A 23,012-nucleotide genomic window follows, 5' to 3' on the forward strand; every position below is an offset into this window, starting at 1 on the left:
GCGCGGCTGCGACAAGCTTCGCGTGGGCCTCTCCTCGCGCATGCGCAGCGCCCCTTTCCCGTGCGCGCTCCTGCGCGGGAGCGAGCGAACTCCTGCCCGACTGTCCGCGGACAAAGGCAGCTTTTCCTGTCTGGGCCGCTGAGAAAAAAATCAGCCTTGCTTCTCGTCTTCGCCCCGGCACGTTCCCCGGGGGTCTGCTTCTGCACCGCGGGAAAGAATTTTTAAAGTCGGTACCTCTAGGTCGCCGTTACCGGTGGTTATTTAACGTGCAAGGCTGGCAGGTTGCTTCATTTGAAAATGAACCCATGTGATTCAGTCTCGAATACCTGTGGGAAACAAAGGCTTACATTTTCACTCGCAGTCTTGAGAATATCCTTTTAACCAGAATTTTACTGCTCATCCACATCGCAAGGGCGTCCCTGCTCCTCTGGATCCTGTGCTTTTTTGGCACTTCTTCCTCCAGCACACACCAGTAACTACAGCAGCTCGTACCTTGCAGGCAGCAGAGGCTCAGCGCCGAGGCCAAATAGATAGTTCCTTAGGTCAGAAAATTTCCAAAGATGATGAAACAACTAGACTTGCTCTGCCTGCACTGGAAGCCACGTTCACGCGGCTCATCCACAGGCAGCTCGAGGTTCTGACAGAGCCTCGATGTAGGCTCGTCTTTACAGAAATGGCTCAAGTTGCTTCCAACCTGGACCATAAATGATCTTGATTATTTCTGGCATCTATTGTAAATGTAAGGCTGGAACTGTACATGCCAGCTTTTCCTCTTTTTGCGTGGTAAATTAGAAGTAAATAATAAATTAAACAGTAAATTAGCTCACCATGGTAAAGAAGGCAGATCAGAGAAAGATCTTCCTTGCCCTCTAGGCTTGCAAAATATTTCATTTTGGCTGAGAATTTCTTACATGTCACTTACCTCTAAAGTTCTAGTCAACTCCTTAACCAGTTCTTGTTTAATTACAATTACATTTTCATTCCTAGGAGGCTGGCCTGAGTTATAGCCTCTGCTGATGTCTCACTTTCGAAAAGCCATTCTGAATCCATGTCATAATCTATCTTTTGTACCAACTCCATTCGGCTCCAGTATGTTTGCTCATCTCCCTTTTCAAGTGTAACTGTATTAATAAAGCCCTTATTCTACTGCAAGATCACATACTGTTCTGGTGTAATCTGATTCTAATCCTAGCTGATGTTGCCTACAATCTAACTTCAGGAACAAAAGGGAACGAGCATGAAGGGCATGCTTAAATTCTGAGATGAAAATGCTTAACAGTCTACCAGAAGGTGGATCACTGAAAAAAAATTGAATATGAAGAACCCATTGAAAAGACATAATGGTTCTACTTTAAAAAAAAAAAAAAACACAATGAAACAAAACCAACAAGCGAGGGAGGCAGGGAGGTCAGGAGAACATAGGACAGGAATATACTTTTTGTTAACATGCACGAATATAAGACCTAGCTACAGCCCACAGTGTGACTGCAACTCCTGAGAGTTACACTAGTATTAATGCACGCATTCAAGAGGTTTGCATTATTCCAGCAGGACTTTTTTTATTGCTGTGATACTAAAATGTCCTGGCAATTAAACCAAAAATAAAAATGGCAGTCACTGATACAAATACTTGTTTTTAAAAAGTCTAATCAAGTTTCCATTTTAAATTGAAAACGGCAAGCTCTCGTCACTGTTTTTTCCATAACTTTTCTGCTTGCATTGTTCTCTACAATAACTTCAACGAGTTTTTCTGGAGTATAAAGACAATAATTATTTGATATTACATTTCAGTTTTAATTATTGACTAGTTTTTAAGACTGCAAAGTTGATTGGCATCTTTGGGAGTCTCTGCTAAATGGAAGATGGTTCAAACACAGAAATCAGCTAGAGATGGCCTAAAGGATACAATAATGTGCCATATTTATATATACTTCAAGCATGCTTCATGGAGTCAAGCAATATTAACATACTGTTGTAATATACTGTTAGCTTTAATGCAGTAGTGAGTATACAGTATTCACAATTTGGGGAAAGACTATGCACTTTAGAGGGAAAGATGGGCCCAGATCAGGCCCATTCCCTAAAGTAAAAGGGTATAAAACTGCCATTAAGGGATCAGGAAGAGAGAAAAATAGTTATGGCAGTAAGGAAAGCATAAGGTTGCGTATGTTGTTATCTACATGTACAGATTAGAGGATTACTCGGTTAAGTAAGGTGGCAGGTACACAAATAACAAAGTCATTACCGTTAAGCAGTTTAAACATACAGTGAGAGAGGAAATTGTTAATGCATATTGGAAAAGGATAGAGCAATAGCTATGCAAATTAATATCACAGTCTACAGATAGTGAATAGCATGGGAAAGGAACAAAGATAACATTGCAGCAGCAACCTATTTTTTCTTTTTTTGCATTTTGAAAAATAATACAGAACACTGCAGTATAGCGAGATTTTACTGCTGCATTCCTGGGCTTTTATCTATCCCTTGACATGATCCTGAGAATCTTGTTACCCACAAATATGAGGACCATGTAAACACTGTTAAGATTTTATTTTCATATGTCACTGAGGAGAAACAAGGTGCTTGATATTATTTTGTGATACAGTTTTTACCACGCATCTTGGATAAGGTGAAGAAGTATCACATAATATTGTGAGATGCATGTTCGTGAAAGACTACTAAATACGTGAGGCCCTCAGGCAACAGGAATTAAGAACGTTATTAATAGTTGAGAGATCCTGTCAACAGATGATACATTTATAATGGCAACAGATTTCTTAATACAATTTTGTGACCTCCACAAGTAAATATTCCTGTGATTACACCACTGACAGATTTCCCTTTCTCTCCCTAGTAAACTCTAAATACCATATAAATTATATTTGCAAAGACATTACAGCTGTTTACTGCACGTCTGTGAAAATAAAGAATTAATCACTGAGCAAATAGTACAGTAATCAATGGTAGTAAATAGCTGCGGTACGTTTGTTATGTGAAGTCCATTTCAAACAATCTGGTTTTGATCTTTTCAAGGGGAAATCTTCATGAGACAATACCCACAGAATCTGATTAGGTGATTCTGCTTTAGAAAATACTTCTGGCAACAATTTTATTGGTGTTACACAATATATAGTCATTTTTTTTCACTCAGAAGTTATTTGTCAACTATTTCAGGGTTTGTTTTTTTTTTTTGCCTGTCCTCATTCAACATTGTATAATTTAGCAAAAGACTTTTGTCCGTGGGATGGATTGCACAATCAAATAAATAGATCATTCCTTTAATGCAGCTTCTTCTGAATTCTCTGTGGGAATAAAGCCTTTTATTCAGTTCAACAGTTACCTGATTTTCTCAAATTTAAATTAACTCTTATTTGAACACCAATATTTTCCAGACAAACAAGAAAAGGAAAAAAAAATTCTAAAATATGTTTCGCAAGACTCTGAAATAAGGGACTGCAACAAGTTGACATTAAATGTTTTATATGCAACTGATCCACTGGCTGACATGATACCATCTGCCAACAGTTTTGTCTGACCACTTAGGTCTAGGTCACTCACCCCTCTGAGTATCAATATCCCTTATTTAATTAGAGCTGCAGATTTAAATGGTGAATTTTCCCTCATCTAATCTGTGCAGAAAAAAAGTTTGAAAACCAGAGAGGAGCCAGGTAGATCTGTGACACACACTGGGAGGGAGGGAAAACTGCAGCGTAATGCAGGTGTGGGGGTACCCATGGGGAGGTGGAGCCGTGGTGGGATCAGGAAGCTGCCAGGGTAACACTTGCTGTAACTGTGTTTATTTTACAGAGGATGCAATGTTGCATACAGTACCTTCCCCTACACCCACCTGGAATATCTGACCTGTAACAGGTACCTCAGCTTGTCCAGGTAGGGACAATCCTGAAGAGATCCAGCTGGGGTGAACAACAGCTACTCCTCAATACTAGCAACGCTGCAGCTGCTGAACGTGCCCTTATATTCACCTTTAGTTAGGTGAACCAACTTCATTTAAATATCACCTTGCAGGAAAAGCCTGAAGTAAACTGCCAGTGCAGTTATATACCCACAATGGATTTCATTTGCGTGGTTGTCACGGTGGGAGTTTAAGTACTGTCCCAGCCACGAACAGTTCGGCTCGTGCAGCTCCAGGTTACAAGGAAACTGTCCCTGCACCGGACTCGAGGGACAGCACCCATTTCTGAGGCCACTGTTAAAATTCACTGACACCGTTAGAGGGCAGGAATGAGACCTTTCCAGGTTTGTACTTCTGAAGGTAATGGTTATTCGTGGACGTCAATGGGAGCTGACAGCCACGGCCACACAGCTTTCCCGCTTCCCTGGGGGTTCCTATTTGGAGCTCGACAGTGAGCGTTTCCAGAAACGCCTGCAATTCTGTGTCGCCCTCCTGGCCCCCACACAGCCCGCCTCGCTCCCCGAGCGCTGCGGCTCTCCTCGCCGGCTTGTCGCCGGTCCGGGCCCCGCGGCCAGGCCCCCTCGCCCCGAGCGACACCCCGCGCCCGCACGGGCAGCGGCGGATACCGGTAACCGGCCACCGTTAGCGCTCCTCACGCGCGCCGCCCCCAACCGCCGCAGATGCTGAAAGGCGCGGCAGCCGCCCGGCCGCGCATGCGCCTCAGCTAGTGCGGGGGGGGGAGGTGGGGGGTGTTGCGGCAGCCCTCTTGGCCGGGACGGGGTAGGGAGGGGGAAGACGGGGCGGGGCCTCAGGTGGCGCGGCGCGAGACGAGGCGGGGCGGGGCGGGCGGAAGCGGCGCCTGTCAGACGGGTGCGGGCCGGGAGCGGAGGTAGCGCGGGGCTGCTGGGGGGAGGTTCGGCAAGGGGCTGGGGCGCCGTGCCGAGCGCAGAGGAGCTGTGTCCCTTGGCTGGGGAAAGGGCGAGGAGGGGCCTCCTGCGGAGTGGGGGCGCGGTGTGAGGATGGCGGAGGCCCGGCCGTCCCAGCGGGCAGACGGGGCGGCTGGGCGGGAGGGGGAGCGCCAAGCTCGGCCCGGGATGGGGTGGTGAGGCGGGCAGCCGGGTGTCCGCAGCCTGGCTGCGGCTGCCGGGCAAACGCAGGTTTTCGCCCCGCTTTGTTCTTCCCCTGAGGCTTGCTCCCTGCTTCGGGACAGGTTTGTTTTCCTTCTGGCTTCGGCCATGCTTCTGCCCCCCGCCCCCCCCCCCCCCCGCCGGCGTTGTTGCAGCCGTCAGCTTCGCCTTCCTCCGCCCTCCTTCCCCCGGTTTGTCCTTCCGCAGCGGGTCGTGCTGCTGGGCTGCGGGAGCGCTGGGTGCCGCCTGCAGGTCGGTCTCCTTCCTGCTCTGCCAGCTCCGGCTGCCGGTACCAGCGCGGGTCTGTTTGGTGGCTGGGGACGGCGTTGCCGCAGGGCCCCTCTGACGGGGGGTTGGGGGAGGAGGGAGGGCTGTTCTGCCACCCGCCGTGGCTAAACGTTCCCTTGGGCTGGATAACCGTGTTCCAGAGCTGTGATGCAATGTCCTTGGATGGTGAGGAAACAGTGAAGGAAACTAGTTTTCTGGTTGCCTTCCTCATTTGCAGTGGCCTTCCTGTCATAAACTATGACTACGGTGACTCTGCGCGATTGATGTCTTTCTGTTACCCTAAGGACATAAGTTTCAAAGAGGCAAAACATGCTTACAGTCATGTGATGGAACTTGGAAGGAAGAACAAAATGTTTGTTTAATCCATATTCAAGCAAAGGCAAGATCCTTTAAAGGTCCCTTCCAACCCTAACTATTCTATGATTCAAAGATTCTAAGTGATCTTCTGGCACTGACAAGTTTGCATAAAAAAACCAACGGGCAAAACATTTGTTTTAATTTTAGGAGGTTATAAAATACAAGGCTTCCTGACAGCAAGAGTTGGGGAATAATGCTTCCTTCTTACGATATAATAAAATTGCTCTTATGTGTAACATCTAGTGATATTTTAACTACATTTTAATCTTCCATTACATTTATTTCTGTAAATATTTATAACATACTATTATTTCTACCTTATTTCTGTAGCTCCATTGATCATGCATTATTAATAAACTTGCTTTTCACTTTCCTAATCTAACATGGTAGCATCCTGTAAATTCTCTTTTATCTATCTTGTCATCTAAAAGATACTGACAGCTAGAATGTAGTGTAATTTCTGTGCTTGTGTGCCACAAAGCAAAGCGGAGAGAGTTTTTGTTCTGTCCTATGACATGACGTGGAGTTTCTTTAGTGCAGTTTAGATCAGGGGCTTTTATTGGGTTTTTGGGTTGTTTTGGGTTTTTTTTTGTTGTTGTTGTTGTTTTGCCCCCTTAGTGGGTGAACTGGGAGGGGGCATTTTTTCACTGTGAAAAGTGGGCTTTGTAGGAATATTGTGGCTTTTTTTTTTTTTGTACGGAACCTTCAGAATATGAGCATGCTGAACATAATAGCTAAGCGTGTGTATGATTTGTTCTAGTTTTAATGTGTTTATTTTGGAGCAAATATCATAAATTGCTGTTTCACTCTCATGAAAATATCAAAGAAAGGCGACAATATGAAGATGATAACAAGATATTGTAAGTAGCATCTTGTTCTGGTGTCAGAAGAGGAGCGATTGCAGTTTTAGATCAAATGTAGAAATGTGTTGTTACCTGTGTTCCCGTTTTAACTGCTGGAGATACCTATGTGTATGAAGCCTAAATTATTCTGGCCTCTTTTTGTTATTTTATATGTTACAATATAGAATTCTTTAATAATTCATTTCAGGTACCTGAGAACTCCAGAGGATTAAGCAATTAGGCTGGAATTCCTTTGGACTAGTAAATGGGTCTTGTTTCGAAAACTTTTACAATTGGAAATAAAGCTACATCTGTTTCTTTCTTTTTTTTTTTTTTTTTTGTTTTTTAAGCTTTTGTAGACTTTGCTTTTAGAGACTCCTTTTGGCTTTTAGCTTCTTGAAGGAGGCATTGGTATTAGCTAATGATGTACTGTGATTTAGCTTGAGGATGGGACGTCATTTAACTGCTAAAAGTAAAATATTTCCCCTGGAGTTCATGATCACTTGTACCTTTTCCAAGAATAGTTAAGGGCGCTAGTTCTTGCGTCTTCGCCAAACTGTAAGTAGGATAAGTGCATGCTGTCAACTTGAACTGTCAGCTGTGTAGTCAACATATATGAAGACTACGAAGCGTCAAAAATAGCCATTAAATTGTTTCCAGTAGCTGTCAAAAATCTGTGGAGCTCAGTCATTCAAATGAATGTGTTTTGTGCTGGTACAAGTTTACCGCTTGTATGTATTTTATACGGTATTTGTTATTTGACAAACTCTTTCACCTGTGATTGAAAACTTGTACCATTAGGGCTGGGTTTCCTCAACTAAGTATTATTGATAGTCTCCTAAATTTTTTTTTTTATTATTGTCAACTTTACAAAAATTATTTATATTTCCATTTTCCTAGGCAATTTAAAAGATTACTTTTGGATTGCTCGAAACTAGATGGGTACTTTGTGTACGTAAAACAGGGCCTAGACTAGAGGCCTACACAAGAAGACTTAAAACTTCACTGAAATTGATCTCTTTAGTAATAACGAAGAAGTCAGAGGCTACCATGATATAAATAATCCAGTTAAATTTCTGGGTACCTTGTACTTAATTTCAACAATAAAATATTTTGCAGTGCACCACACTGTGGTGCTATGTTTAACTACTGTCTGTCATAACCCTTGCTATGCTAAGATAAACCGACAAGTCAATCTAGAAATAATAAAAGATGTACAAGAAAAGAACTCACCTGTTTCTAACATTGCCTCCAGTGTTAATTTTCTAAAATCTTCAACTGGATCACCCTCCTGGGGAGGAGTGTGAATCTCAGGCCCATTCTGTATTGTAGTTTTACCACTGAAACATGCTTTTGGTTGCCACCTTGTACACATCCATACTCGGTTTGGATTCTGCGGTTTATTGAAATAAAACCAGGCAAGTTAAATTCTTCCACTCTCTCCAGTGGTACGAGCCCTTTTTTGATACCGTTCTACGGGAATAGTGTTTGTGTGGACACTGCACCTTGTGACCAGTTCTGCCGTGGCAATCTCTCCACCCTTGCTGCCATCACTTTGTTAGTTGACTCCCCCCTCGCCATCCCTTTTAGTTCTCTTTAACGACACTCTCCTTTCCTTTTAGTTCTCTTTAAAATGTTCAGTGACAATATTTCTCTTCTCAGTAGCCTACGTTCATGATCTTGCAGGTATCGCTCTTTGTAAAACTAGCTAAAATTAGCTGAATGTTACCATCTCAGAAGTTTTGGAGTCACAGGGGCTTTGGAAAGAGTGGTGGAAACGCAACTGTGAAATTTCACAAGGGAGTAGGGGTACTAGTTAGGACTTTGCAAGGGAGTACTTGACATAGCCTAGTGTTCAACTGCAATAAAAAAAAATCATGGCAATCTTTCCAGGAAATGAGAAGTTGAGAAGGTACCTCATGCTCTGTCCTAACTGTGGTTCTTACAAGCAAGAGTCCTACTGTGACCTGAATGGCAACAGTAAAGCATAAAAAAAATAAAGTGTCCCAGACAGAATGAAGCGGAGATTTGTTTTGTTTTGGAGAAGCTGATACAGAAATGTAGAAATGTTTTGAGGCCCAAATGGACCCAGCGGGAGGAGGGAATTTCAGCAAGTATAATATACTGTCCCCATTGATATCTACTCTCTTTAGTTTTCTTCACAACCCTTGCCAAGTCATTTCCCCTCTCAGAATCTTGAATCTTGGCTGGCTGCCCACAGGCAAGGAACAAAGAATTTCTGTTTGTAAACAGTTGGTTTATTTTAAAAGCATTCATTGACAGTAGTAGGCAAAATTAAAGGTGAGGGGGTGCTGGAAAAAAGCCAGGATACTTCAAGGTATCAGAAAGTACTTAAGCAGGCTCCTTAGACATAATGCAAAATAAAAACAATTGTTGGCAGAAAGTGTAAAATAAAAACAATGCAAATAGGACTACATGCATTCAAAATAGAAACAAGTCACCAGTGTTCTAAAATACTGAAATACCAATGGTAATCTAGTGTTTGAGCACTCAGATGATTTTGTACCAGGGCCACTGTAAACTTGACGTGTGAGTTTTAAAATCTTAAGTGGTATGTTTTTGCTTTCAACTCAAAGTCCAGCTACAAAACAAATTGGTTGTATGCTGTTCTTAGAAGCCTGTAGGAGGTAAAACTGTTGTCAGCAGCGACAATATCTGTTTGCTTGGTGAGCTGTGACTTCTGTTGACCCAGATATCCTTTGGCTGCATTGAGAGTCAGGGACTGGCGGGAGGACAGAAGGAACACTGCAGAAGAACAGGTATTCTTGATATTTGCTTACCCATTTTTTCTATTTTTTTAAACCTTGTGTCTTTCTATGATTTCACTTGGAATATACATTGAAGGTATTCCCTGAAAGACAGGTAGCAATAAGGTAAAGGGATAATTTCTTTTTGTGCCCCAGCATTCCTTGGTAATTGCAAGTCTAGGGCATGCAGAGGCAGGGAACGAAGGAACATATGCTGTGGGAAAAGGTGTAAAGATAGATGTCCTGGAAAAGATACCAGGCACTAGGCAGGCTCCTCTGGCACTGCATTCCGAAAAAGTGGTACAGAACTGTTAAAACCTGCAGCCCAGCAGCCATCATACTGATAGGGCAGCTTTTTTTTTTTTTTTTTTTTTTTTTTGCGCTAGATATAAGCCTTCTTACCTATTCTTAAGATGACAGTGTGTTGTATAGCGCTCTTCTTTTCACCTGAGTCTAGCAGATGATAATATAAATTCTCTATCGACTAAACTATGATATAGTCTTGAAAGACTCAGCAAGCACGTGGGTAGAGCATTTTGATGGGCTCTGTTGGGTCAGGCGTTGCTGAGGTTTTGTCAGTAGGGTATCCTTCTCTTTTCTCTCTCTGATGGTGACATTTTCCTGTTGATCAAATTGTACAGAAACCAATAATAGGAGTACTTAACATGCTGAGAGTTGATCTCGTCAAAAGACAGCTCAAACATGGTTTCACTTGTCTGGGGACACGCATTGCTGTTAATTGTTTCCTTCTGAGTAGAACATTCTGCTTTTTTATGGCGCTGCGCAGCTCTCTGAGTGAACCTGATTAATGAACCTGGGAACCAAAGGGCAGCGTTGGTCTGCAAAAGTCACCAGTACAGGAAAATGGTTTTATTGGCATTTTCAAGAATTCATGTGCTCTTAAAAATATGAGGAATGTGAGTCTTCCTTGGGCACCAGTTTTAAATATGAATGATGTGGGTAAGATGATTTGTTAAAGGGAGTTTGTGTTATGTGTAGGAACTGATGTTTCTGTGTCTTGCCAGGAATCATGGTCCTGGATAACAGGATATACTTAACTTCTTTGGGCACCTGTTTGTCAGCTGCACCTCATGCAGATTGTTCTCCTGCTGCCAAACCGATAGCCACCTAACACTGCAAATTATGAGAACACCAACATCATTTCTGGTTGTCCAGAAAGTCTTAGCATGTAGCTCCTGGGCTTCTAGGTGCTTATTTAAAGTGTTTCAGTCTTCAAAGATTAATTGGTCAGTGAATATGTTCTGTGCTTTTTTTTATGTGTGTCAGTCATCCTTCAGACTTCCCATTTTCACTGCAGCACAGCGACTGAGCCAGTAGGTTTCCAGATAACATAGAACTAGCCTGTCTGCTCTCAGAATGGTCAGCGCGATTTCTGTCAGCTGAGTGACCGTGATGCTCCAAGTTTTCTCTTGGAAAATCGGAAAACAAAAGATTTTGGAGGTCACAGAGGTAAATGGGCTGGTGGGAGCACACTCTAAATAGATGCAAAAAAGAAAACTAATAGGATAGAGCTGATAGAACTGGGGAAATATTTCCTGGTATTCTGTAATCCCCTGTGATTTTTGTCTTCTTGAAACATTTGTTGGCTATTGCAGTGAGGTATCATCGTGCATGTATACAGCACAGCTTCTAATGCAGTACCCTCACTGTACCAAGAGATGTTTACTGCCATGAATTTACAGTAAATTTATCATATAGACATAATTTTAGTATATTAATTTTAATTCATAATAATTTCATAAATTTGTTACACTCCCTCTGAGATTGTAATAAATTCTAATTTTGTACTGAACAGTTATTTTATAGTAATTATTAATGTCAGCTTTTATTTGTACTGTCCAATTCTATCTGCTGTCTGTTCTGTTAGAAAACTTTTTTTTCCCCTTCCTCTGTCTGTAGTTGGATGCAGTCTCCTATGACTTTACCTGGCTTTTTTTTTTTTTAATCTCTGTCTTGAGAAATCATTTCTTGTGTTTATACAATTATTATTATTAATTGGTCGCAATGCCAGACTTGCTTTTGAATTCACTGTGTCACGTTGTTGTTGATCCTAATTTGGCAGTGAGGAAGAGATAAGTATTATGGTAGTAAGTAATAGATTTAGTAAATCTGCCATTTATCAAGGCTATTTTCTTAATATATCAGTTCATTAGGGACTGGTATCACTGAGGAACTACTGCCCCAGTATTTGGCGTTCTTTCAAAATATATAACCAAAGAGGTGACTTTATTGGACTGTATGTTAACAATACTATTTTCAGTGCATTTTTCTTTACTTTATCCTTAACGTGTTTTTGATCCTTGAATAGAATGGGATTCTCAGGCTTCAGTTTTCTGTATTCTTCACCTCTTGTCGACTCTGTTTTGTTTTTTTTTTTGCTGAAGTTGCTTACTGATAACTGCCAAAAATATCTGATGGGCCTGCTTTCTTTTTCTCTTCTAAATAATCATCTTCATCTGTTCTGTGCATTTTTCAAATCTGGAAGATACACACCATCTCTGCAGCACAGTTTTAAATTTGCCCTGCTGATGCTGATAACCAGTTCTAGTGGTTTAGGAAGGCTGGGATCTCTCAGACAGACTAGAAAAATTCTGATTAATATGTACTGGACTGTAATGAGCTGACTGACTAGCAGAACTGACAGTGCTATAAGGTGTGTTGTAACCTTTTAAGGATTTGGTTATGCCTTGTTTTCATGATACCCCGAGATTGTTTCAGAAAATGTGAGGCGTTCCTTACAGACTGTTGCATTTTTTTGTATTGTACATGAATGTAATCTCTGGGTTTTGCTGGGAATAAGTAAAGCAGAATCTGAGGAGGACTTTGCCACAGAATTCAAGTATGATGATTTGTAAGTATGGGCTAGTTTCCATGGAGAAGGGTCAGTATTCATGTTGAAGTCCAATGCTGCTGCTTAGTTAAGTACCATCAGAGATACTAGAAACTTTGCTTTATTAAGGAACATATAATGGATTTTCTGTTGCTTTTTCTTTGGCCTTTGTTCCTTTTGTTTCATGCACTCAATAATGTAATTTATGTATGAGGGATGTTGGAACACAGCTCAGAGGACAGAGACATGGTTTTATTTTGGAGAGGATGAGTGCCTTAGTTCATTGCTGTCATTGCCAGATGTCTGTCAGTATTTGTTGTGGTACTGCTGGACAATGTTAAATCCACATCGGCAGGTTTTGGCAATACGTTTCTTGGACAACCAGCAGAGGCAACAGTGAAGAAAACCAAATGCTTTATATGTCTGTGAAAGGCAAACCTAGTCTCAGATTCTCTGTTCAGGAATTGCTTTTAGTTCCAAGTTCTGATGTTGCCCCTGGCTTGGGCCTGTCATTTTCAGAATAATTTAGATAGGCAGGTTGATTTTAAAGAACTTTGAAATATTGCCACTTGAATCAGTCCCTTCAGGCTGCCTATTGAAAGGATTATCTGGAAGATACTCTCTTCTTCATGGATTCTTGGATTCACATTTTGCCTGCACAGTCAGGTTATGAGTTTTGTTTGATTTGGGTTTGTTTGGTTGGATTTTTTGTTTGGTTTGGGGTTTTTTTAAGGGTGGAGGGGGGCATGAGTGGGGTTTGTTTGGTTTGGTTTTTTTTTTTCTTATTTTCAGATTTTGTGCTGGCTGCACTCCTTCATCCTCATGGTTGTCTTCCTTTTGTCTCAGTCTCTTCTGATTAGCAAGGTAGGAATTCCAACAAGGCATAGCTCTGATGTGCCCTTTTTTTCCTGTTGCTCTCTGCAGTGCTTTCTGCTCCTTTGCCGTTAAAGCCCTTCAGGTGTGGCTGGGAGAGTGGTAATCCTGGCTTCCTACCCAGGATAAGTCAGTGTGAAGAAGGAAATCTCAATTTCTTTTTTCCTGTGCTTAGGGAGTGGTGGGTAAGGAGGAATTGAGAGAATAAGGGAGAAGAAAGATTACAAGAGACAGTGTTTCTTCTTACATGTATGCTGATACCTCATAGGATATTACCTCCTAAATTACTGAAAACAAAGGTCCGTTCTGAGGACAAGGTTTGTTTAAACTGTAATGTTTGTGTAGAGAAGTGCTGACCCTTAAGGGCAACAAGAGGTAAAAGGATATTCCAATCCATCCATCTTACTTATTATGCTATTTTCTTCCTAATAAGTACACCTGCTGCTTCAATACACTTCTTTTCCTACTTGCAAATCATGTGGGTATAAGCTTTTTTTTTTTTTTTTTTTTTTGGTTACTCCACACTGTGTAATCCTGGAAAGGTCTTGCAGGGAATGTGTTACGGGTCACTAGAAGTCCATGCTTCAGGAAGAAAGAGGAGACCAAATCCCCAGCACTTAGAAATGACACTGGAATTCATTAAGGGGGAATGGGCTTCTAAAAATGCATAGGAAAAGTGACAAATACAAATAGTTCCCTTCATTTTGGTACACCTTACTCCCAGTCCCTTTGCCCTGGGTTAGTATTTGGGTGTTTTGCCATTTACCCAGCAGGTTAAGTCCTTGATTTCCCTTAGTTTCAGTAGTCAACGTGTGCACTGTGAATCAAATATACATGGCAAAGACCCAGTCTGCAATTCCTGCTGCTCCTTGGCGGGAGTTTATTCAGTCTGTTCCTCTTGGCTAGGACTCTATCCTGGCTTGTGGTCTTATTTACAATGTGATGGCAGAGTTATTTCCACTCCAAAGCTCTGTAGTGGTATTGTCTAAATGCTTCAGGATGAGATATGGCTGGAGATCTGTGGAGAACTGAACTTAATTTAAATTCTGCAAGAGCTATCTGTTATTTTCAGAGATTTTTTTTTTTTTTTAAATAATATAAAATGTAGACTTTTGGGAATGGGGGTTGAAACTTGTGATCTCTCCTTGAGAGATACTGTTTGGTCTTCTGAGCCATTATGTGAATACCCAACTCCTGGACCTCATATGTAAATATTTTCCATCATATTTGATACTATGCAGGGATTATGTAGATGCATAATGATGTAGGTGAAGTTTATGCTTTAACGTCTGAGCACAGAGCCATGCATTTGACAAAGAGCTAGGGAGAGGCAGTTTTGGTTAGCTCATGTTTAGGGAGGATCTGTTTCAGGAAATCTTTAACCACACAATTCCAAATATTCGTGCTGGTACTGTAGAACATGAGTTTTTATTAGTTTTCGCTCCTATTTTATGTACTTAAGACAACTTTGTGTCTTTAAAGCAGATTTTGGGGGGATAAGCACATTCTTTGAACAAGGTACATCCCACTGAATTTACAGTGGGATTTCAAATTATTGCATGTTGGCTGTCTGTCCACGTGCACCATCATGTCCCACAGTTAAGCTGAAATAAGCTACTCCTCATTCAGTGACTTGTGATTGCCACTTAAATTGGTACATCCAACACTTAAAGTCAAATTTTATGTACTGGCAGTTACTATAGGGTGGTTTACACACAATGACTTGTTACTTTACAGCAACTTTGGTGTCCCGAGTCCTAATACTGCCCCTGCCTTGGGTTGATCATTTTCAGAATAGTTTAGATACGCATGTTGATTTTGGAGCACTTTGAAAATTTGCCACTTGAATCAGTTACGTTGGCCTGCCTATTGAGAGGAGTATCTGAAGAGTGAAGGTGGAGGGTAAGCAACGAGCACAGCTCAGAACCCTGCTGGCATTGACACTTGTGTTTGCAGCAGGCTGCGGTGTGTCAGCATAAGGCCAGCTGAACTGGTCAGCAGAGGCGATGAAAACTACCGTGGAGGTGGAGTTTAGATGAGTGCTTAGCAGGATAAGAAATGCAGTCTCAATATTCTAATAAAAACAGACCTAAATACCAGTATAGAAAGTCTGGTGGGGATCTCTATTAAGAGAGATCTCTATTAAGTGCTTCTCTTCTCTGAGAAGCACTTCTGTCAGGTAATATGTGGGGAACAATGGGGAAAATACAACTGTTATGTAAAACGAGTAGCTTTAGCCAGACTATGTTAAATAATAGAAACTCCCTTTCAAAAAAGTATTGAATAACTGGAGAAGTTTCAGAGGTGGATGAAAAATTAGAAATACGAGGTATACACATGTAAAGAGATTGAAAATGTCAAATTTGTTTGAGTGGGAGAAATGAATAAGGGAATGATACGTATGTAAATACATGTGTATATACATATATGATGAACCTGGAACATCTGCTGCACTGTCTTACAACATAAGAAAAGGGACACATTTCAGTGGGATTCTTACGAAGTTGTTTGGTTGTTTTTTTTCAAGTATGTTGAAATCAGTTATTGGGCATTTATAATGAAATGGAAATAGATTTTATGTTCTTTCCTAACAACTGCTTCAAGTTACGTTTAAAAATGTATTTCTGTTTTACAAGCACGTGGCTTGAAGCACTCAACTTCAACTACTCCATGTGAAAATGAAGGTCACTTTAGTCCTGCACTTCTTTTTGTTTATTTTATTTTATTTTATTTTATTTTTTTCACAATACAGAGCTCCCTGAAGATATCTGGCTTCAAAGTGTCTGGACATTTGCTGTTTAACTGCTGAAGCTTTCCTACCATTTGTTTTTCTCCTGAAGCCTTAATCTATTGACAGATCAGAATTAGCTGCTATGGTGAGACTTTTTTAAAGTGGTAGTACAATGCTAAAAGTGAGTGGAATGTGCCAGTTCATGCTAGTTTTATTTCTTTATTTATTAGCAAGACACGAAAACAAAAAGAAAAATCTTAATACTGTACAAAAACAGAAGAGGATGATGCCCAGCTTCAAACTGACTAACCAACCAAGAAACTTTGTTCTGCATTTTATCTGTTTATACTTGTCCTATGCTTCTAAGTGAGGAATAAGAATCAAGTGAATAATTTCACAAGATCTTTTTCTTGTATGTGCGTAACTCATGAAAATATTGTATAACTCATGAAAATGTTGTGTGTAAGTGTTTTACAAGTCTCTTCTAGATACTGCATTTTGTTTGAAATGCATTTGGGTTTAATGTCAGTTCAAATTATGGTATTTTAAAATACTTAAGGTGATTTGTAGAAGCATACAACTTTTGATTTTTAGAGAATAAAAACTGGTAAAAATAACAAGAGGAAATCTTGGAAACAACAAGTAAGATAGAAAGATAAATGCACCTTTAAGCAGATAAAAATCCACAACTGTTTGCTAGATTATGCAATAATACTGCATTTGGAAAAATATTTGTCCTTGATCTCAACAACTGTAGCAGTTTTGAATAACCAAGTGATATTTTACAAATTTCAGGAATCAAGACCAGCTAGAACATGAGAAGAAGTACTCAAGATGATCCAGCCCGAAGATTTTTCACTTCATAGAAATCTTATTTTTGTTTAATATGTAAAATCATTTTACAAAGCCAAGTTCAATTACTAATCTTGAAATTAAGACACACCTGTGGCCTTCATCAGAAATGTTTCTAACATTTTCAAGAAAAAATATGTCCCAGAAACTGAGTATGTTTTTACTAGTTTTTGGAATCATTTGGGGTTTGATGTTGCTACGCTACACTTTTCAGTATCCAAGACGCCAAAGCAGTGCTGAGTTGCGTGGACAGATACTAGATCTAAGTAAAAGATATGTCAAAGCACTGGCAGAAGAAAATAAAAATTTAATGAATGCTGGTGGTGGAGCCTCTATGGCAGGATATGGTAAGAGGAAAAAAACCCATACTAGTTATTCAAATATCTTTTTTTGCTGAAGATTGTGAAGTTATACTTTTTATTTTTAATAATAATATATACTGCTTTTTAAAAGATGAAAACTCTCTGTATTAACTGATTTGATTTTAGTTTATTCACTAAAGTTGAAGATTAAGATGTGGTGCAAAATCAAGCTTGAAACATGAGACTTTTGTTTTCCAGGAATTTTTAAAATATCTCCAGGTATATGACTGCTGTTACTTAAGGATTAACAGTAACATTGTGCTTTCTATGAATCTTAAGCTATTGAGGAATAAGCACATGCTTGATACAGGGACAAAGTTTTAGGTTAAGTTACTTCAACATTCCACATTCTTCTTGTGCCTCACTGCTAACTTTCTGCTTTTATTTCCTTAGTTTTCTTCTCTTTAAGTAGTAAAAAAGCAGCGGAAAGCAACATACTAGTTGAGTTTGCAGCCCTAAGACTGCAAGGTGATTATGAATTTAGCAGAATCTCACCTTACTTTAGAAGCAGCCATTAGAGATAAGGTCCCATGTCCCTAGAGCTTTGATACTTCCTGCATCGTAACTCTGTCTGATTTATCGGTTAACTTCATGAATATGTGGCCAGTATTCACTGGTAATGTATTACTGGAGCCTGCACCTATCTTCTGAAATAAAGAGAAGATAATTTTGAGATCTTTTTAGCAAAGCTATAAAAATATCTGCATATTTTTAACTCTTTGGTCCCTCATAGTCTATTTTGAGGGAAGGCTGCAATGAGCTTGAGTTAATCCCTTAGGAATTAGGTTTGAAGAAACTACCCGTTTTCTGTCGTAAAGGAAAAAATGTATCTGAAAATAAGGGTAGTACAAAGCTAAGAAATAAGAAATATTTTTTAAAAATAGATATGTAAAATGTATATTAATGTATTTTGATTGCCTTTTTAAGGAATCCTTAGAAGTGTGGGCTCTACCAGTTGTAGAATGCCCTTTATAGGCACTCTCATTAAGAGTACAAACAGCAACAGTGTGCCTGAACTTTTTGCTGCTGCTCAGGAACAAGGAGGCAAGTTTGTGATGACAAGATGAGCAGGAAGCAACCCAAGAGGAAGAGGAAGAGTATCAAAATGTCTCAGCCTTTAATTCTTTCATTCATTAAGTTAACATTTTTACCACAGTAAGAGACCACTTTTTCTTTTCTTCCCCCTTTTCTCCTCCCCACTTTTTTTTTTGTCTTCAAGGATTTTCTGCCTTTACTGTGTAATTTGTTTTAAAAAACCCATGTGTACTGCAGCTTTCTACTGCTGAGTAAGTCTTACAGTGTATTTCCAAATTAGATTTGCCTTTTGAGGTTTTGTCTGCAGTTTAATAAAAAAATTAACTACAAAAATTTATCTACATGCTGATCATCAGACTTACAACTTGAGTAGACAATTCCCTCCCTCAGACTGTTGAGCACAGGACCCACAGTGTGTCATTGACAGCAGACCATGCTCTGGCTCGAATTGTAAAGCAATTTTAATTTTTTTTTTTTTTTTCAGATATGACATTACTAAACAAGAACTAGTTCATTTTAGAGGGAGGGACTGACCTGAGATTATTTTTTTTTAATTTACTACTGGTGTATAACTGTATCTGGGTTACTTCTCTTTTTTCACTTTCATACCTGTGGTTTTCTTCCACAATTTTTCTGGTTAGTTAAGAACTGATTAGGGGATTGGGAGTGGGGGAGAGAAAGACTCTGTGTGTATCTGCGTGTGTTGGGGGATCTTAACATCTTGTAAAACCTGTTAAGTTTGGGGTTTTTTTTTTTTTTTTACACAAATCTGAGAGAAGATAGTGATACGCACATTGACAACAGCATAATTGGCTTTTGTTGAAAGGTCTGCTACTGTTTTTGTGTTCCAGAATATGGTAATTTTTTTGGCTGTCCTTTCTCTTGCTTTTCAATCAATATAGGCCTAAATATATGGAATTTTTTTTCTTACTTTATAGCTTATGTAAGAAGTGATAAGACACTTTCTCATAGCAATTTCTCTGTGGGATAGAGCTCTTACTTAGAGGAAAGCTATTAAGAGTGACCTTTTTTAGGTTGGAAAGTATTTAAATATATTCTGTTGCTGTCCAAGGATAAAAGGTGTCATAGCTGGGTATTCTAGTGCTGTTGTCTGGATGAAATTTGAAATACTGCCTTTGAATAGTCACTAGTCTAATGCTGCAACTAGTGGTTTTGTTCTTACACTCAAATATTTCATTGGCTTCCTTCACAGTTCACTATTACGGTGGTATCTTCCTTGCCTAAAATAACAAAGAAATTGTATTAAAGAAAAATCAAACAGCTATTTAACTATATACTTGTATGCTAATCTGCAGTCTTTCCCAAAAAGTATAGTAAAAAGGATAGCAAGTCTTAAGATGTGAATATGTTGAAATAGCAGTTCTTTTCCACACATAGTAAATAATGCGATCTAATTTGTTTTTTCCATTATCTGCAGCTGATCTTAAGAGAACAATTGCGGTTCTTCTGGATGACATTTTACAGCGTCTCGTGAAACTGGAAAACAAAGTTGATTACATCGTTGTGAATGGCTCAGCAACAAATAGCACTAATGGAACGAGCAATCAAGCGCCAGCAGCTTCAAATAAACGTGTAAAACCAGCAAGCAATGTTAGATAGCAAACAGGGCTGTTTTGTGTTGCTACATCTACGATAGGTAGTATTTAAGATAAGCTTTTTATCTCTGGCTAGGGCAAAGCAGTAGTTGACTCCAAAAGAAGCGTAAACTATTCTGTTATACAGTGTGCTGGATCTATGTAGGCCTAACATGTGCATAGGTTCTCCAAGCATTATTTCATTGCCTTTGAGCAGTAATTCTGAAGTGATCTTTGTTGTCGCTAAAGATACTTTGATATCATGATTTGATGTAGTATGCCATTGGATAATAATAAATGGAAAGCAATGAGGAACTTACAAGTAGGTTTCTAAATATATTTATTTAAGTATAAATATAACATATCTTTTGGATAGGTGAGCAGTATTGTAGCTTATTCATTTTTTGTGATCTGCGTTAAGCCATGGTAACTGAGGAAAACACATTGTTAAACAGATGTTAGAAAATGTGTATACCTAAAATATTTTGTTATTCATTTACTAAAACAATATTAAATGGAGGATAGCATTGGCAGTAATATCTAAAAATTGTGACCCAAAGAATGTCTTTATTTGCACTATCTTGTCAGAATAGCTAGAGAGAATTTACTGTATATTTAAGAAAATTAATTATAATAGGAAAACATCCTAGGTAGTTACACTGTCCAGGTGTATCTTTATGCCGGAGTTAGGGCAGTTAGATTATCAAAAGCAAATCATAATCTGTGATACCTTAGATGTTTATTTCTTACAAAGATATTTAAGTGTATGTATTTTGTAATTGCAGATAAAATTATTTAAGTGATGGAAATAAGTTTTGGATATGTGAATACTGTTTATTTTTATTCGTTGCTGTTTCTTTTTTACTTTTTAGTACCTTGCAATTTGTGATGAGTATAGCACACCATCTCCCTGAATTGCTTTTTCAATCAGGAGGAAAAGCAATGAAGGGAAACAAGGCATCTCTGCATCTAACAGAGATATATGTACTAAGGGTGTCTTATCATGGAATATTTGAGAGCTAAGGTAATGTTTGCCTTATGTCTAAGTTAGCCTTACAGCAAAGTGAAATGCAGTGTGGATGCACTGTATTTCAAAATGTTACTGAAGTCATATTAAAGAGAAAGTGCCACTGAGCCTGTTTTTTAAAATGTACTGAATGTTTGTAGGGGGAGGGATGGTATGTTCAGGGACTTTTGCCAAAAGTGTGCTGTGATTGGGTTTGTGAGGATGGGATGGATGATATACCACCATCCAAAGTTACATGTTTTTTCTTTTCTTTTGCTTCCCTGCTGACACTCTGTACTGTTACAAAGGAAAATACAGTTACAACCTTAGTTAGCACCAGATGATTTCTTTTCTGTCACATTGTGTGTAAACATGTAGTCACTTCAATGCAGAAAGAGAAAAATAAATTTTTAATTGTACTTGTAAAGGCTCCTGTTCTTTCTCTCTTCCCCCATCCTCCCAGCCCCCAACACTCTTGTCATTCTTGCTACATGTGCTCGAAGTGTTTCTGGATTGCAAAATTGTATGTCGCTGAAGTTTAGTAGTGGTCTATCTGGTATTCTTCCTGCTCCATCACTGAGTTACTTTGTTCTTGAAATTCTAATGCCCTGAAACTTTCCTCAGGTTAGAGGTAAGGGAAGAAAAATGAAAAGAAAATAAAATTACTTTTAGATTTTTTATGGTGAAGACTTCACTCTTTAATCCAAGAATGAGGAAGACAGGTGCATAACTTATTTGAATCTGCAAGTCTGTATTGACAATGCAATGATAGGTTTTTGTATCTATCTATCCATGCTTTTTATGCCCCAGCTACTTGATTGGTACCAACCAAAACCTTGGTGGGTGGTGTCCCTATGGGCTATAAAGAGGAATATAAGCAGCATGTGTATGCAAAGTGCCTTTTTAAAAATTTTCTTGTAAGGATATGTGAAGTGTTAAAAGTTACTGAAAATTGTTAAACAAGCATAACAGAAGTTGCAAGGTGAATAATTGTCACTATGTGCGCATGCAGCTTGTTTTAAGCAGGGATTCTGAAGACTGATATACTAACTTGTGTGCAATTATGTACTCCTCATAGTAATCCGTGGTGCCACTGGCAAATAGTTACTTTTCTCTCAGTTTTCAGTAGTACAATGGCTCATTGGAATTAGCTCGTACTTGACAAATGCACAGGGAGAACTCTGAACTACCTGTATCTTAGGGCACAAATATTCCATTTGTGAAATAATTGTAACAATTGTTTATCAAGAAGCAAGTTAAAAATATTCTAGTAGCATTCTACATTAATTTTACATGAAACCAGCATTATTGGGTGATGATACAGCAATACATCGATGTCTGTGTTATCTTGCCCCTCTTTTCATGGCCAGTCTTGTTCTGTGCTGTATTGCCAGGCCGAGCCTCTGGCTTGTGTTCTCCCTTCACCAATTGTCTAGTACACTGCTACTCCCATGATTTCTGTGCTCCAGCAGCGCAGAGAGTGGAAGCCGAGCTTCATCCTTTTTGCTGAGATGACAGCACCTTTCAGAGTGGCAAAACTAAACTTCAGGTGTGTGAACTAAGGAAAAAAGCATAAGCAAGGGATAAGGGGAGGGTGTCAGCTGCATTTTCTATCAACAACAGTAGCAAGAAACGTCTGTATGTTCTACCCTACAGCCTTCTTTATAGGGTATTTTCAGAGGTGTGGCAGCCCTACAATGGTAGGAGGTTGGACAAAGAACCCAAGGACTTGTGAAAAAGAAGCAAGAGAAAGCCTACAACTCACCTCAGGTCCAAAATGCATGATAGCATCACAGCATTTGGTTGTGTTGCCAAACATTTTAAATTTTTGTTAAAGGAATATTTAAGTAGTATTTATGCTGTGCTACAGTTTTTATGATGCAGCTACGTATTTTCCATTTCAGATGACATCACAAATCCCTCCAAAGTGACCTGCTTCAAGTTTTGTGAAATACAGAATCTCCTTAAGGTTGGTTGGTTCTTAAGCTGGTTTGAGTTTGTTTTTTTTATCTCATCTTTTTCTTTGGACGGTGGGGGGACATATAACCTCCCTTATATAGAGAACTCCCGATTTGGGGGTAGGGGCTGGTGGTGTTCGTTTTGGCTTTGTTCTTGAAATCTTCTGGTAAGTTATGAGACTGGAATTTTCCCAGCTGTAATGTGTCTCATGAGTGTTTACCAGCGATCTCACTAGATAATTTGTAGTACTTCTGTGCCTGTGAATGATTGTTTAGTGTAAGTAGCAAAAAATGTTCAAGATCCAGTCCCAAACAAAAGTTCTAATGAAGAAAAATGGAAAGAAAAGAGTATATTGATTGCTGTCTAAACAGCTAGAAGCACCACAGGTCTCAATACAGCTTGAGTTTCACAACCAAATAACTGGCAGGCAAACATCTTAGAGAATATTGTATT

The 23,012-nt window shown here is 39.5% G+C and overlaps 1 protein-coding gene across 3 annotated transcripts; it reads left to right on the forward strand.

Annotated features, from left to right (window-relative positions):
• The first annotated feature begins 4,735 nt into the window (after nt 1-4,735).
• Nucleotides 4,736-21,019, forward strand: CCDC126 (coiled-coil domain containing 126). Of its 3 annotated transcripts, none has more exons than XM_086741580.1 (4): nt 4,736-4,802; nt 15,772-15,895; nt 16,546-16,949; nt 19,438-21,019. In XM_086741580.1, the coding sequence occupies exons 3-4, from the start codon at nt 16,712-16,714 to the stop codon at nt 19,617-19,619; spliced, it is 420 nt and encodes a 139-aa protein (XP_086597706.1). In that variant the 5' UTR covers nt 4,736-4,802; nt 15,772-15,895; nt 16,546-16,711; the 3' UTR covers nt 19,620-21,019. The 3 variants fall into 3 exon arrangements, with proteins under 3 accessions (XP_086597706.1, XP_086597707.1, XP_086597708.1); XM_086741581.1 differs by lacking the exon at nt 4,736-4,802 and adding an exon at nt 5,165-5,292; XM_086741582.1 differs by lacking the exon at nt 4,736-4,802 and adding an exon at nt 6,470-6,545.
• The last annotated feature ends 1,993 nt before the right edge of the window (nt 21,020-23,012 follow it).

Source organism: Chlamydotis macqueenii, chromosome 2 (genome assembly GCF_036417535.1).
Source record: "Chlamydotis macqueenii isolate bChlMac1 chromosome 2, bChlMac1.mat, whole genome shotgun sequence".
NCBI classification, from domain to species: Eukaryota; Metazoa; Chordata; class Aves; order Otidiformes; family Otididae; genus Chlamydotis; species Chlamydotis macqueenii.